This window comes from Colobus angolensis, unplaced genomic scaffold (assembly GCF_000951035.1).
Source record: "Colobus angolensis palliatus isolate OR3802 unplaced genomic scaffold, Cang.pa_1.0 Scaffold4, whole genome shotgun sequence".
NCBI lineage: Eukaryota > Metazoa > Chordata > Mammalia > Primates > Cercopithecidae > Colobus > Colobus angolensis.
The window spans coordinates 4,338,351-4,355,882 of record NW_012117376.1 but is presented as its reverse complement, the minus strand read 5'-3'; the positions used below and the strand labels follow the sequence as shown (position 1 = coordinate 4,355,882).

Here is a 17,532-nt window from a genome sequence, read left to right as displayed (position 1 = left end):
ATACATATATATGTAATATATATAATATTTTATGTATATATATAAAATACATATATGTGTGTGTGCATATATATGTATATGTATATTATTATCTGTAGCTTAGATTAGCACCAACGACTAATACCACTGTTTTTTCAAATCATTACAAGACAGGAAAAACTCTCATTAGAATAGACAGTCTAGGGTGGCATAGAAAGCCTTGTTTAAGAAATAATACTGGCCAGTGTGGTGGCTAACACCTGTAATCCTACCACTTTGGGAGGCTGAGGTAGGAGGATCACTTGAGCTCAGAAGATGGAAACCAGCCTGAGCAATATAGTGAGACCTTGTTTCTATTTAAAAAGAAATAATACCTAACCATCTCACCAGCCTTCTTTGTCTCTTACAAGCCTTGTCTCACCCAGAACACTTCTCTATAGAGAATGGAATGAATCAGTTACTTACGATGAAAGAGATAGGTAATAAAAACTGTAGTATTTGGCCATTCTGTATTTGTGCCTCAGAGGTCAAATTAAAACTGCTTAATTTTGGAAATGTGTGTGTACATAAATGTGCATAAGGGATCATTTTAAATAGATAGTTATCATGGAGCCTAAGATGAAATTTCTGAATTTTTTAGGGAAACATTAATTTGTATTATTTGTGTTTTTCTTCTTAGTTTCTGCCACTGCCTTCTACAAAGCACAACCTGTAATTCAGTTCATGTGTGAAGTTCTTGATATTCATAATATTGATGAGCAACCAAGACCTCTGACTGATTCTCATCGGGTAAAATTCACCAAAGAGATAAAAGGTGAATTAATTAGCATTTAGCACAACTTAACTATAAAATGCATGGATATAACAACCTTTTATTAAAATTTTTTTTGTATAATTAAAATCTATTTATGTAACATAACCAGTAAAACTATACATCAATTATAAAATAAAATATTACATTAAATTCATTACTATAACATCTTAGGTGGTATTTGGAAGAAATGCCAAGTAATGGAGTTAGTATCACTGCCAGCTAATTTTTTGTTAATACTTTCCCTTACTAGCGGAAAGGATAAGAATGTCTCCTGGGAAAATGCTTTAGTAATACTGTTAAAAGTAGGAAGCTGACTCCAAAAAATATTTGTTATTTTAGCACTAGAATCATTCTTTGAACATATTCTAATATAATTATTTTCTTATTTTTCTGAAATGATATTTATTTTAGTCCTTTGAAAATGTATTAATGTGGGGCTAGCCTGTTTCATGTGTTATTCTAGAATTATTTAATGTAAGTTACAGAGTTGACTGTTGATGTTATTTATTATACTTAGTAGCTAAAATTTGTACGGTGCTATTGCATCATATGTACATTTAATTCAGATAAATTCATCTCTACATGGCTGCCCAAAAATAAAAACAAAAAATAATTTTAATAGTGTACTGAAATCTATATTTTATATGTATTTAGTCTGATACTCTCTAATCAGAATGAGTAGGATAAATTGTATTTATATTGTTAGATCTTAAATAGCCAGAAATAATAATGTTGTTTTTATTTTAAGATTTTACCTATTTATTGCAGATAATTTTCAGCTTGTGGTTTGAATGAAGCATTTAAGTTTGTTCAGTGAACATCTTTCAGTTCCCCCAAATCAATTAGACTAGTTTAATACATTCTGCTTGCACCAGTAATCATTCATTCTTTGCCATTCAGTAACCAAGAGAGAGATAGTCATTGTAATAAAACATTAAAAGGAAGATCCACCCTGCTTCAAAAATAAACATCCATTTATCTCAAGTTATTTAAATACCAAAATAAGAAACTATTTATGTAACTGTTTTGCAACCATACCATTGTCCTTTCATAATCTGTATTAACTGCACAGCTAGCATTGTCAGGAGGTTAGTGCATTACCTACCATTAATATGTGATCATCTAAATGCCATGGTTTCCAGTGGAGTTGCTGCTTAGTTACCACCTCTGATATCATGAAGTCACTTACATTATTTTGCGGTAACTATGCAATCAACTCATATCACCACTCTATCACAGAAAATACAAGATGTACAGAACAAGGATTCAACTGCTACCCGAAGAGCATGGACTCGATCTTAACTTCAACTGCTCAGGGGCCCAAAGAAATGACTGAAAAAATGACTAGAAAGCATAATAAAGTTGATGTTATAGTAAAGGTAAAGCCAAGTTTATAGGTTAAATATTTATTAAAGCCAAAAGTGTTTTTTTGGTTGGATGGAGGGTTTGGGGAGGGACCTGGGCAGAAAATTATCTAGTCCACTTTTTAAAAATTTCAACCTTTTGCTAGCCCCTAGATTTTTGGTCTAATTCCTAGGTACCTATGATCCTAGTTTGGGGATGGAAAAATCTGGGTTGGATCCAATTGACAAACTGATTATTTTTTCTTCGTTCCAAGTAAAATAGTGCTTTTTTAAAAAAAATTTTAAAAAGGTTCTTTAAAGTACATCATGTATTCCTACTACAGTAACCCAAGAGAATAAGAGTTTTATGTTCTGTCCTGTTTCTATGGGTTTTTTAGCTGGTATGAAGAATTTGATGCTAGCTGTTAAATATTGATGCAAAGTATACAATAAAGAATTGATTTTCTTAGTATATGCATCTTATTCCAGTTCTGAAGAAAAACAAACCCATACCAATCTGGTACAGGGATGGATACCATGTCCATTTAACATCTTAATTTGTTCTGATCTATCAGAAGAAAATATCATTTATATGATTGATCTTTGTGAACTTTGAACTTGTACCAAAATATTTAATAATAACTTTGAAGTGGTTTCTTTATCCAGTAACTCATGATAGTTAAACAGCAGAAATATTGGGGAAAATGTATGGTAAAAGTACCATATATATATATATTAGTGCCAACTTATTTTTAGTAAAAGTTTACTTTATAGGCTCAGAGAACCTTATTAATATTTTTTTTAATTTGAAGAGTTGAAAATAAATTGCTAAGTGGTACAAATAACAGAAATTTGTTTTAGACTTTTCTATTGTGTTCTCCCCGAACATAGTATTTTTACATCTTGTTTACTTCATATTATTAGTATTTCCTTCTTTTAAGATCCTCCTTTGATAGTATTTTATTTTCTAGTCTCCTTTATAATATAAAGACATAGTAATTCTCTAGTTGATCTGACATTTTTGTCTTATAAAGGTAGTTTTAATGAAAAACTACTACTCACTGATTCAAGGAGGAGCACTTCTGAAGAAAAACAAACCCATACCAATCTGGTACAGGGATGGATACCATGTCCATTTAACATCTTAATTTGTTCTGATCTATCAGAAGAAAATATTGTTTATATGATTGATCTTTGTGTTTGGTACTAATTTTCTTACCTAATTGCAGGTAGCAGTTAGGTAAGAAAATACATTTTACCACAGCAGGCATTCTCAACCTCAGCAGCATTGACATTTTGGGCTGGATAATTCTTTGTTGGCATTGGGGGTAGGGCTGTTCTATGCATTACAGGATATTTCATACTATCCCTGGCCTCTACTCAATAGAAAGCAGTAACATCTCCAGTCATGCCAATCAAAAATGCCTGCAGACATTGCCAAATGTCCCCTGGGGAACAGATTGGCCTCAGGCTAAGAACCACTGCAGTATAGGAATCACAAATATAAAAGAGAAATATGACAAAGAGTAATAACCATAAATATTATCAGGGAACTAAAAGTTGTTCTCCATCTACCCCATTTTGTACTTTATCCTTTGGAGTCTAGGCCAAACTTTAGAAAGGAGCTGCTTATCTGTGACCTCTGTGTACCTGTTAACTCTTCTCTAGGCCAAGACTGCCCTGACTACATGAAGACACTTAAATTTAAATTAATTAAAATTAAGGCCAGGTGTGGTGGCTCACGTCTGTAATCTCAACACTTTGGGAGGCCAAGGTGGGTGGATCAACTGAGGTCAGGAGTTTGAGACCAGCCTGGCCAACATGGTGAAACCCCATCTCTGCTAAAAATACAAAAATTAACTGGGCGTAATGGCGGGTGCCTGTAATCGCAGCTACTCAGGTGGCTGAGGCAGGAGAATCGCTTGAACCCTGGAGACAGAGGTTGCAGTGAGCCAAGATCGCGTCATTGCACTCTGACTTGGGCAACAAGAGCGAAAAACTCAAAAAAAAAAAAAATATATATTATATATATATATAAAATTAGATTTTCAGTTTCTTAGGTACACCAGCTACATTTCCTATGCTTAGTAACATGTTATTAGTGATTACCATATTAGCATAGATGTAGAACATTCCATCATCTCAAGAAAATTCTCTTTGACAGCACTGCTTCAGAAAATTCATCTCGAAGAACTTCAGTCAATGGTTTAAAGCCCATTTCTTCACATGCTAGAGCAGGCCTGGGATCCTTGAACTCCTAGAGTCCACAGATGGACTGCAGGGATCCAATAACTCCTAAAATCATGTGCTAAATAATGTATATGTGCATTTTGCTGAGAGTTTATTGCTTACGTCAGATTCTCAAAAGGGTCTTGATGCCATAAGAGGATAGGGATCGCCTACTTTAGGAATTATTTTGGTTGCATTTGATTTTTAATAGTATTGGAAAAGAGCTGTGTCACTATATTATACTTATATAAAATTGTCACATCTGTTAAAAATGCCTGGTATTTTTTTCTCCTGCTTTATAAATCTTTAAAGGGCTTCTTTCTTGAGCTTTATAAAATTCTGATCTTCAATCAGTATGTGATAACTGGGCTAGGTAAATATCACGTAATTTGAAATTATGGAATACCTTGAGAATTATTGGAATTCCTCTTTCATTCCTCCTTCCCTGTCCCAGCATAAATACCTGAATTTATTGTAAGCAGCGTTTTTTATTAATGGAAGATTTTGGCCCTTGATCTATGGGCTTTGCAAATTCTACGATGTTATTTTTTAATGTATAGGCTTGATGGGGTAAGGAAAAATTTTGCCATTAGGTCTGTCATGATTGTGACCATTATTAGCAATGTTATATGTAAAATCTGGTGTTTATATCATATTGCCTGTATCACAGAATTTTTTGTCTGTTCAGAATTGAGTTTTTATAGTATGAACAGGCTTTATAAGTATAAATATTTTACATGTGACAGTTCTGTAACCTCCATTTTTCTTGTTGGGAACAGGTTTGAAGGTTGAAGTGACTCATTGTGGAACAATGAGACGGAAATACCGTGTTTGTAATGTAACAAGGAGGCCTGCCAGTCATCAAACGTAAGAAAAGTTTGTCAGAGCAGCGATGGTGTGAGGCAGCTTGCCCTAGTTAGTGGGGTTGGGAGTTTTTCTGACTCTTACTGGGAAATAACTGTTCATGTGTACTTTTTTTTTTTCTCAGCTTTCCTTTACAGTTAGAAAATGGCCAAACTGTGGAGAGAACAGTAGCACAGTATTTCAGAGAAAAGTATACTCTTCAGCTGAAGTACCCGCACCTTCCCTGCCTGCAAGTCGGGCAGGAGCAGAAACACACCTACCTGCCGCTAGAAGTAATGCCTTCACACTGCTAATTCATACCCTGTTGTTCATCATTCTTTTGGGGTCTTTTATGGCCAATAACTTACCTCATACAGAACATTTGTTTTGGAATATGAACTGTTTTTAAGTTTTAATTTATTCTAAATTTTCTATAATGAAATAACACGAAACAAGTTCATCCATAGTCCTACAAGTCTAGTATAACCACTGTTAACATTTTGATATACCACACTTCTTTCAGTCTTCATCTGGTGTACATTTTACTTAATTATAATCATAGTGTAGAGCCGTCTTGTTTACTACTTTTTTACTTAACATATTGAAAATAAGTGGTTTAATGAAGTTGATTTTAAATTTTTATTTCACATTTAACTGGCACTAAGTAAGAGCTAAAAAAAGAAGATATATACATCTAGTACAAAACTTTTTTCCATTTGTAGGTCTGTAATATTGTGGCAGGGCAACGATGTATCAAGAAGCTAACAGACAATCAGACTTCCACTATGATCAAGGCAACAGCAAGATCTGCACCAGATAGACAAGAGGAAATTAGCAGATTGGTTAGTACTTAACCTTAGAAACGAGAATTTAAAACATATTAGACCGAACTATAATACTAGAGAACCATGTCCTTATCAACCCATACCTTATTACCATTTCACGGACTGTGAGAATTGAAAGGGATCATGGAAGTAATCTAATGTTCTCGATACAAGCTTTGGTGGGCTATATGAGAAGGGTTAGGTCCTTCTCATTGAACACTGAGCTTTTTAAGTAGATCCAGGGAACAGATCCTCTCAGAAGAAATGTTTCAATTTAGTAAACTGGAACCTCCACCTAAAAGAGGTGGGAAATAGGAGGAAAAGTCAATTATGACTAGCAATACTAAAATTCTGTTTTTGTTTTTGTTTTCATTTTTGTTTTCAGAGACAAAGTCTTGCTCTGTCACCCAGGCTGTAGTACAGTGCTGTGATCTCGGCTCACTGCAAGCTCTGCCACCCGGGTTCACACCATTCTCCTGCCTCAGCCTCCCCAGCAGCTGGGACAACAGGTGCACGCCACCACGCCAGGCTAATTTTTTTGTATTTTTAGTAGAGATAGGGTTTTACCGTGTTAGCCAGGATGGTCTTGATCTCCTGACCTCATGATCCGCCCGCCTCGGCCTCCCAAGGTGCTGGAATTACAGGCGTGAGCCACCGTGCCTGGCCAATACTAAAATTCTTAACACTCAGTCTAAGATTGCTTAGTCCCCAGTATCAGAGTGGCAGCTATACAGTCTGAATAAAGAAATGGCTGGGCTCAGTGGCTCACATCTGTAATCCCAGCAGTTTGGGAGGCCAAGGCAGGTGGATCACTTGAGGCCAGGAATTTGGGACCAGCCTGGGAAACATGGTGAAATGCCATCTCTACTAAAAACACAAAAATTAGTGGGGCATGGGGGCATGCATCTGTAATCCCAGCTACTCAGGAGGCTGAGGCAGGAGAATCACTTGAACCCGGGAGGCGGACGTTGCGGTGAGTCAGGATTACACCACTGCACTCCAGCCTGGGCAACAAGAGCGAAACTCCATCTCAGAAAAGAAAGAGAGAAAGAGAAAGAAAGAAAAAAGAAAAAAACTAGAAGATAGTTTTAACCATGTAAGGTCTCTGTGCTGTCTCATTGTTCTAAATGAAGGGAAGGAAGGCGTTACCAATATCACTTTTTAAAACTCATAGAATAAGACAAAACTCAAGATAAAAGGGCATCTGAGGCCGGGCGCGGTGCCTCAAGCCTATAATCCCAGTACTTTGGGAGGCCGAGGCGGGTGGATCACGAGGTCAGGAGATCGAGACCATCCTGGCTAATACGGTGAAACTCCGTCTCTACTAAAAAATACAAAAAAATTAGCCAGGCAAGGTGGCCGGCTCCTGTAGTCCCAGCTACTCGGGAGGCTGAGCCAGGAGAATGGCGTAAACCCGGGAGGCGGAGCTTGCAGTGAGCCAAGATTCGGCCACTGCACTGCAGCCTGGGTGACAGAGCGAGACTCCGTCTCACAAAAAAAAGGGCATCTGATTCTTATCTGGCTGTGTTCTCAAATACCATTTTAACTGCCCAAAGAGAAAAAAATCTGGAAATATGAATATTTCCCAAAACAACTTAATAATACTTCCAAAAGCAATTTTAAAGATTATTGAAAATAGGGATGGAAAACTGGCTCTTTTAATTTATTTTTTAACCTTAGTAATTTCATCTTTGGCTAAAAACTGGTTCTTCTATTTGGTAAGCCAACTACAGAAAAAAATACCTTTTTTCCTTATTGACTCTTCTGTAAAGAGTCAAAGAAAGTTATTACGTGATATTTAATTAGGAAAATATAGGCTGGTTTTCATCGTGGATTTTTCTCTGATTCTATAAGATTTTAAAAGCTTTCCCAAAATCTTCTGGAAACTAAGACCTCTTACTTAAAGTCTCAACTCACTGTTCTAACTCATTTATTGCAGCTCAGCTGTTCAGAAAGTATCATATAGTAGTTTAAAAAAATAAAACAGACTTTGGAGTCTAACAACCCTGGGTTCGAAGTCTAGCTTCTCCATTTACTTACTGTTATCATATTATTATATTTATTATTATATTTATAGTATCTGGAAAGATACAGGTTATAAAAGAACTGCTTTCATAGCTATAAAATACTTGTGAAAATGTATCATTAAACACTTAGCACCAAGTACATCATGCAGCAAGTCACAGTATATTAATTGTTATAGTATAGTCCTTGTTATTCACTGTAACCTCATTACAGGATACACTGAAGTACAGAAATGAATGGCAAATAAGCTTGAAAGAGATGCCCCATTGGTACCTAATTTAGAAAATGGGGCTTACACCTATAACCCCATCACTTTGGGAGGCCGAGGCAGGACTATCAGGAGTTCAAGACCAACCTGTGCAACATAGTGAGACCCCATCTCTAAAAAAAAAATTTATCCAGGTGTGTGGCATGCACCTATAGTCCCAGCTACTCAGGAGGTTGAGGTGGGAGGATCGCTTGGACCCCAGGAGGCTGAAGTTGCAGTGAGCTGTGATTGTGCCACTAAGTGACAGAGCCAGACCCTGTCTCAAGAAAAAAAAGAAAAGAAAAAATGAGCCGGGCGCGGTGGCTCAAGCCTGTAATCCCAGCACTTTGGGAGGCCGAGACGGGCGGATCACGAGGTCAGGAGATCGAGACCATCCTGGCTAACACGGTGAAACCCCGTCTCTACAAAAAAATACAAAAAAACTAGCCGGGCGAGGTGGTGGGCGTCTGTAGTCCCAGCTACTCAGGAGGCTGAGGCAGGAGAATGACGTAAACCCGGGAGGCGGAGCTTGCAGTGAGCTGAGATCCGGCCACTGCACTCCAGCCTGGGTGACAGAGCGAGACTCCATCTCAAAAAAAAAGAAAAAGAAAAGAAAATGATTTTTCCTGTTTATTGTGGAGAGATTCTGTGTAGCATGCTTTAAGCATGAATTTCAGTGAGATCCAACACTGAATTACATTAAGTTATTTCTCTTTGGTTATATGTATGGGAATATATAACAATTATAACCTGTGACTCATACTGGCTTTCTTATCTGTCTTAAGTGTATTCCATTAAATAAATTGTGTATTATGGCACTGAAAATAGTCAAGTAATTATATAAAAATTATAAATCAAATAATTTTTAAAAGCCTTAAGATTTTTAATACTTCGTATCAAACTCTACACAAAATAATTTTTAATAGAATGTATCCAGATCTCCTATAGTCAGAGGTTCTTAACCTCTTTTTAGGTGAGATATTTCTTTCTCCATCCAAAAGCATATTAGGTTCAATCATACAAACTTACCGTTTTCAGCTGGGTAGTACATAGTGGTGCATGCCTATGTTCCCAGCCATCTAGGAAGCTGAGAGAGGAAGATGGCTTGAGCCCAGGAGTTCAAGGCCAGCCTGAATAATATAGCAAGACTCCATCTCTTTAAAAAAAAAAGTTTTATTATCATTTTCATAGATACTTTTTTTCTTTTGAGACAGGGTCTTGCTCTGACCCCCAGGCTGGAGTACAGTGGTGCAATCACAGCCCACTGCAACCTTGAGCTCCCAGGCTCAAGCAATTCTCTCACCTCACCCTCCCAAATAGCTGGGACCACAGGCACATGGCACCCCACCTGGCTAATTCTTTTTAATTTTTTGTAGAGATGAGGTCTTACTTTGTTGCCCAGGTTGGTCTTGAGCTCCTGAGCTCAAGCAATTCTCCCACCTCAGACTCCCAAAGTGCTGGGATTACAGATGTGAGCCACCAGGCACAGCCTAATTTTTTAATTTTTTGTAGAGATAGGGTCTCACTATGTTGCCCAGGCTGGTTTCAAGCTCCTGGGCTTGAGCAATCCTCCAACTTGGCCTCCCAAAATGCTGAGATCACAGGCATGAACTACCATGCCAGGCCAAAATGTATTTTTCAACCTAATGCATACATTTAAATTTTGTATAAATTACCAGGAGGTCACAGAATTTCTACAGTCCATTCATGCCCCATGGTCCCCAGGTTAAGATTTGCTATTCTGTAGTTAGAGCACCATTGGTTAGACCTGTTGGAAAACATTATTTACACAGTGAAGAAAAAAAAGAGGGTTCTAATGCAGTAAAGTAGGGGATTTGGAGGAATTTTGAGAGTAACTACAAACTTTTTCTATTTTTAGGTAAGAAGTGCAAATTATGAAACGGATCCATTTGTTCAGGAGTTTCAATTTAAAGTTCGGGATGAAATGGCTCATGTAACTGGACGTGTACTTCCAGCACCTATGCTCCAGTATGGAGGACGGGTAAAGCTTCTTGTTAATGTTTTAATCATACACATACGGTCTCTAAGTATGGAGAGAAAGGCATATCAGAAATATTTCAGTTCAGCGATTTGAAATGTTTACTTTCTGTTTATTGAAAATTTTTGTTCTTTTTCACCATGTTATATTTTTCTCCTCACATAGAATCGGACAGTAGCAACACCAAGCCACGGAGTATGGGATATGCGAGGGAAACAATTCCACACAGGAGTTGAAATCAAAATGTGGGCTATCGCATGTTTTGCCACACAGAGGCAGTGCAGAGAAGAAATATTGAAGTAAGGCATGTCATTACCTTGGCTTTGGGACTTTTTTGTGTTTAGACTTTAAATTACTCATCTAATGTTCTAACAAATTTTGCCTTAATACGAAGTATATGTAATCACTGAAACTTTTTTTTTTTTTGAGACGAAGTCTCACTCTGTTGCCCAGGCTGAAGTGCAGTGGCACGATCCCAGCTCACTGCAACCTCTACCTCCCAGGCTCAAGCGATTCTCCTGCCTCAGCCTCCCGAGTAGCTGGGATTACAGGTGTGTGCCACCATGCCCAGCTAATTTTGTATTTTTAGTAGACATGGGGGTTCACCTTGTTGGCCAGGCTGGTCTCAAACTCCTGACCTCAGGTGATCCGCCTGCCTTGGCCTCCCAAGGTGCTGGGATTACAGGCGTGAGCCACTGCGCCCGGCCTAGTCACTGAATCTTTAAAAATGTTTCTTCTTGGCCGGGCGCGGTGGCTCACGCCTATAATCCCAGCACTTTGGGAGGCCAAGGCAGGTGGATCACAAGGTCAGGAGATTGAGACCATCCTGGCTAACACGGTGAAAGCCCGTCTCTACTAAAAAGGCAAAAAATTAGCCAGGCGTGGTGGCGGGCGCCTGTAGTCCCAGCTACTCAGGAGGCCGAGGTAGGAGAATGACGTGAACCCAGGAGGCAGAGCTTGCAGTGAGTTGAGATCTGGCCACTGCGCTCCAGCCTGGGCGACAGAGCGAGACTCCGTCTCAAAAAAAAAAAAAAAAAGTTTCTTCTCAATAGTTTGGTGAAAAATTTGTTAGTCATAGTAAATTCCTTGATTCATTCTACTAGACATCCTTATAGACTACTGTGAATGGACAAAACACAAGCTCAAACCATGTTTTTTCTCTGCTCTCACACCACAACAATCAACACAGAAGACTCTTGTGACTAAATATGGGGAGGGTTTCCCCACACACCATGCAAACAATCAGTTCTGCAGTGGATACCAGCTGGGTGTCCTCCAATTCACGCATTACACTGTCTTCCTGGAGATAGCATCAGATTCCACAGATTCAGGGTTCAGTCCCACAAGGCTGCACTCTGCTTCAGATGCCAGTAGCAAGTGCAGGCTTCTGGTCATGGGTTCCCATGACCCCCTCTTCAAGGTAGATTCATCTGATAGAGCAGCTCACAGAACTAGGGAAACACTTATGTTTACTGTTTTATTATAAAAGATATTACAAAGGATGCAGTAAAGATATGCATAGGGCGAGGTATGGGGAGGGAGAGTGGAGCTTCCATGCCATCCCTGGGCACACCACCCTCCAGGAACCTTTGTGCGTTCAGCTGTCCAGAAGCTCTCCAAACCCCGTCCTTTTGGGTTTTTATGAATGCTTCATTACATAGGCCTCAGTGATTAAACTGTTAGCCGTTGGTTATCAACTTAACCTTTGTCCCCTTTTACCTCCTTGGAGGTTGGGGGTGTGGGGCTGAAAGTCCCAACTCTCTAATCCTGCCTTGCCTTTCCGGTGACTAGACCCCATCCTGAAGCCACCTATAAGGCTACCAGCCATTAGGCAATCAGTATCATACAAAAAGATAAGACTGAGGAGTTTCTAAGGATTTTAGGAGTTGTCTGCTAGGAAATAGAAATGACCAGCAAATGTGTATTTCACAGTATCACACCTGCTTTTTGTAGGCTAGTAGCAACATCATTGTCTTTCAATGACAGTTTAGGTATACTTCCCAGATTTGCCACTACCTGAATTTATTACTGTGGATAATTTATTAATTTCATTATTCTTCAATGTTCACCTTTGTAAAATAGAGCTAATCATAGCTTCTGTTAAAATAAAAACTTAAGATGAATTAAATTTAACAGAGTTTATAATTGAACAAAGAATGTTTTTCTAATCAGGCAGCTCCTGGAACAAGAATAGGTTCAGAGAGACTTCCAGCAGCCGCATGGCTGAAGAAGATTTATGGACAGAAAAAGGAAAGTGGCATACAGAATATGGAAATGAAGTACAGAAACAGATGGATTGGTTACAGCTTGGCATTTGCCTTATTTGAAGATGGTTTGAACAGTTAGCTATAATTGATTGGCTAAAACTCAGTGTTTGCTACACAAGTAGCTTATACCCTATTTACCCATCCAGTTAGGTTACAATTTTTTGTTTTTGTTTTGAGACAGAGTCTTGCTCTGTCACCTAGGCTGGAGTGCAGTGGCATGATCTCAGCTCACTGCAACCCCCACCTCTCAGGGTCAAACAGTTTTCCTGCCTCAGCCTCTGGAGTAGCTGGGACTACAGGCCTGCACTGCTACGCCCAGCTTATTTTTGTATTTTTAGTAGAGACGGAGTTTCACTGTGTTGGCCAGGGTGGTCTCAAACTCCTGACCTGAGATGATCCGCCTGCCTCGGCCTCACAAAGTGCTGGGATTACAGGCGTGAGCCACTGTGCCTGGCCTAGGTTACAGTTTACTATGTTCAGAGAAACCTCTAGGCTGAACTTAAAAGATGTAAGGAGGTAGCTTTAAGCAAAACTTAACAGTTACCCCCTTTGATCTAACCCCCAAATTTTTGTGTATGTGTGTTTTTTTTAATGGATTGGCATTGATGTCACTCTGTCACCATCATAAATTTACTTATTTGGTCTCAAATCCCACTGGGAAATAGCAGAACAATGGGTTTTGTAAAATGGGAACAAGGACTTCAGATTACTTTTTCCTAAGGGTAAGAGTAGAGGGGACCTCCTTGTGCTGAAATTTCCTGTTTTCAGGAGAAAAACAAAACCTGGTCTATTTTAGGATCTATTTCTTTCTCCAGTGTTTCCTTGTCTCACACTTAGCATGAGTGACTCCATTTTGGTTTGGTGTGGTCTGTTGGGGCCTTGTGCATAAGCTTAGTCCAAAACAATGACCTCCTATAATTTTGTTTAAAAATTCCTCCCTTTTGGTTAGGTCCTCACTTAGGTAAGAGTGTGACCAAAACTTAGGACCTTAGCACCACTCTCAGTTACCGAGATTTTGGTTTCTGGTCTCAGTACGTCATTCATAAGTATGGCATCCTCATGCTCACGCATTTCTTTGAGTTTTTGTTCCAATTCAAGAGAGACCATTTGACATTCTGCAGACGGCCATATGCAAACACTTAAAACTTTTGAGAGAGTGTAGTATCCCAGGGAGACTACTCTTATGACTCTTAGGAGAATAACCCCAAGAGTTTGGAGTATGCTCCTTAGCCAAGGTCCCCATGAACCAAGCCTCCTAAAATCAAATAGATCAAAGAATAAGCTAGAATAAGAGTCTACTTGTTTCAACCAAGCAGCCTATTTGTTAATCCTCTACAACTGAATCTCTGTAATATCCAATGTATTCCTCCATGTTCAATAAGAAGTATCAGCAACTGCACAGATACTTCTGTTTAGCCAGTAACTAGTCTAGAGCAATTCTATTATCTAGCACAATTTTAGCAAGAGAATTTAAAGTCTTTTGTGTAACCATAGTCTTTGTAGTAGAATCTGCTAAAGAGCCTATAAATTTCTAATAGGCTGGAAAATTTAGAGGGATAAATTTCTAATCATTGCCTCATTAACTCCAAACCATAGGCCAGGCGCAGCGGCTGACACCTGTAATCTGTAATCACTTTGGGAGACTGAGGTAGACAGATTGCTTGAGCTCAGGAGTTCAAGACCAGCCTAGGCAACATGGCAAAACCCTGTCTCTACTGAAAATTCAAAACTCGTCCTAGGGCAGTGGTGCATGCCTGTGGTCCCAGCTATTCAGGAGGCTGAAGTGGGAGGATTGCTTGAGCCCAGGAGGCAGAGGTTGCAGTGAGCCGAGATCATGCCACTGCATCCCAGCCTGGGCAACAGAGCCAGACCCTGTCTCCAAAAAGAAAAAAACACACCATAGAAAAATAAATGAACAAATAATGCCCATCCAGAAGAGTGAAGGCCTCCTGGCAATATTCTCTTTAACCTGTATTGACAATGTTCTCTGTTTTTTTTTTCTATTTTTTTTTTTTTTTTTGGAGATGGAGTCTCGCTTGGTCACCCAGGCTGGAGTGTAGTGGCTTGATCTCGGCTCACTGCAATCTCTGCTTCCTGGGATCAAGCGATTCTCCTGCCTCAGCCTCCCAAATAGCATAGGCGCATACCACCACGCCCGGCTAAATTTTCGTATTTTTAGTAGAGTGGGGTTTCACCACTAATGTTAACCAGGATGGTCTCCATCTCCTGACCTCGTGATCTGCCTGCCTTGGCCTCCCAAACTGCTGGGATTACAGGCGTGAGCCACCACACGTGACTGACAATTTTCTCTTTCAACTATGATGTAGCTTAGGAGGAGTTGACCAGTGCTCTGTTTCTGACTGATTATAAAGCAACAAAGGTACCATTAAAATTTCTCACCCACATTGGCCCTTCATCTTCCCTCTATCAAGGTGCAAACTTCTCTGTGTGTGAGGGTTTTTTGTTTTTGTTTTTTTTTGAGACTGAGTCTTGCTCTGTTGCCAGGCTATGATCTCGGCTCACTGCAACCTCCACCTCCCGGGTTCAAGCGATTCCCCTGCCTCAGCCTGTCGAGTAGCTGGGACTACAGGCACGTGCCACCATGCCTGGCTGATTTTTTGTATTTTAGTAGAGACGGGGTTTCACCTTGGCCAGGATGGGCTCGATCTCCTGACCTCATGATCCACCCGCCTTGGCCTCCCAAAATGCTGGCATTACAGGCGTGAGCCACCACACCTGGCCAGTATGAGGTTTTTTTTATCCTTCACAAATAAAAGTATATGCTATGAGTATATACAAGAGACCCCTTTTTCAGTTCAGTTGTTCATAACAGGCATGAACTTGGAAACAATTGAGAGCTAAAAGCCTCATGACAGCAGAGAAGTCTTGATGCACGATCTTGGGAAATCTGTCCACATCTAGGAGGCCATTGCTTCTTGAGAGAAACTTCCCTCGTTAGCTTTACCTTAAGTTCTCCCTCTGATGGGTGTATGGTTCCAAGAGTCTGGGTGGGCCTTTCTAAGCTGTGAGATTACAAACCCAAGCTTCAAGGTCCTGAAGTTTTGCTGCAGTATGGGTGACAAGGGGGGTCTTTCTCTGATGTGTTTCCAAAAGATCCAGCCTCTCAATTCTAGATCATGAAGGGTTTGCTTGTCCTCAGTCAGTGGTCTGTGAAAAGCTTTCTTTACCTGCTAAAAGTACACTTTGGCATAATGCATTAAAGCCTTGCAGCATTTAGTCATGTTAAAGTTTAGGAGCAGGAGGTTCTATTATTAGGAGCATAAGCCTTCCAGTGACTATTTCATAAGGGGTCAACTTTTGTTTTTCACTGAAAGTGGATCTGATCGTCATCAATCTGAAACATCTTTGACCAAGGCAATACGGATTATTCAGTTAGTTTTGCCTAATGCTCTTGTATTAAGTAATACCTTATTTAACTGTTTTATAGCTAGTCCAGTGAGGCAAGTACCTCTGTCACTGGAGATTTCTTCAGCAGTGTCCTGTAAGAGAAACCCATTTCCTAATAACCTTTTAGCTACTGTTATAGCATCAGCCCACTTGTATGAGAAAGCTTCTGTACAACCAGAAAATATGCGCTGAAAATCACAATTGAATGAAATCCTTCTGTAAAATGTTCAGATGTATCAGAAAGGTACCTGAAGTTTAGGTTGTCTTCTCAAGATTATGGGTTCGACAAACTATACATTGGTCATAAACCATTTTAGCAATTTAGAACAGTCACAACACCAATGTGTGTGTGTGTGTGTGTATGGTTTTGTTTGTTTGTTTTGAGACATAGTCTCACTCTGTCACCCAGGCTAGAGTGCAGTGGCGCGATCTCGGCTGACTGCAACCTCCGCCTCGCGGGTTCAAGCAATTCTTGTGCCTCAGCCTCCCAAATAGCTGGGATTACAGGCACCTGCCACCACGCCCAGCTAATTTTTTGTATTTTTTAAGTAGAGACAGGCTTTCACCGTGTGGGCCCAGGTGGTCTAAAACTCCTGACCTCCGGTGATCAGCCCACCTTGGCCTCCCAAAGTGCTGGAATTACAGGCATGAGCCACCATGCCCAGCCAATATATACATTTTATCTCTTCCTTGATGCATCATGGAATACAGCTTCTAGTAATGGAAGTTTTAAGGACTCACGAAGGAGCAGGCAGCCATCCAGTCTCTTCATGAGTCCATGCTTAACACTGGAATTGTATCCTCTTACATAGCAATTTTCTTTGTCCAGTGAAGGTGCACAGCACTGTTTATTAGATGGGTTATCATAGGTAATTTGACCCGGACCATGGAGTTCGTTCAAATTATGTATCTTAACAGTTTCAGTACTGACTGAGTTAGCATGAAAATCTAGCCAAGTATTTTCTTGGTATTCATTTAATTCTTGTGCTGCTTGGGTTAGCAGTTTTATATATCACTCAGTCTCTTCAATATGGTTCTGGTAATTCTTACTCAGTTCAAATGATATGATCCTAAAGTTACCAGAAGCCTGTCTTCAAGAGTGCTTATCAAGGTCCATTTCATCTTTTCCATGAACCTTCTTGAAGACAAAATAGGATTTTACTTGCTTGCGAAGTTATTTTTAATAACTGCCATACATTTGTTTGTTTATTTATTTATTTATTTATTGAGACGGAGTCTCGCTGTGTCAGTCAGGCTAGAGTGCAGTGGCGCGATCTTGGCTCACTGCAACCTCCTCCTCCCTGGTTCAAACGATTCTCCTGCCTCACACTCCCGAGTAGCTGGGACTACAGGCACATGCCACCATGCCTGGCTAATTTTTTTGTATTTTTAGTAGAGATGGAGTTTCATCTTCTTGGCCAGGCTAGTCTCGAACTCCTGACCTCAAGTGATCTACCAATGTTGGCCTCCCAAAGTACTGGGATTACAGGGGTGAGCCACTGCACCCAGCCTGCCATTATTTCATTCATTCATTCATTCATTCATTCATTCATT

The 17,532-nt window shown here is 39.7% G+C and overlaps 1 protein-coding gene across 3 annotated transcripts in view; it reads left to right on the top strand.

Moving 5' to 3' along the window:
* Positions 1-17,532, top strand: part of AGO3 (argonaute RISC catalytic component 3) — a 133,978-nt gene that overhangs the window by 80,192 nt on the left and 36,254 nt on the right. For all 3 annotated transcript variants that reach the window (XM_011955330.1, XM_011955329.1, XM_011955331.1), the window contains 6 exons: positions 659-793; positions 5,145-5,232; positions 5,354-5,501; positions 5,931-6,050; positions 10,184-10,306; positions 10,469-10,602. In XM_011955330.1, the coding sequence (XP_011810720.1) occupies positions 703-793; positions 5,145-5,232; positions 5,354-5,501; positions 5,931-6,050; positions 10,184-10,306; positions 10,469-10,602 (704 nt within the window). In that variant the 5' untranslated portion in view covers positions 659-702. The remainder of the gene's footprint in view (positions 1-658; positions 794-5,144; positions 5,233-5,353; positions 5,502-5,930; positions 6,051-10,183; positions 10,307-10,468; positions 10,603-17,532) is intronic.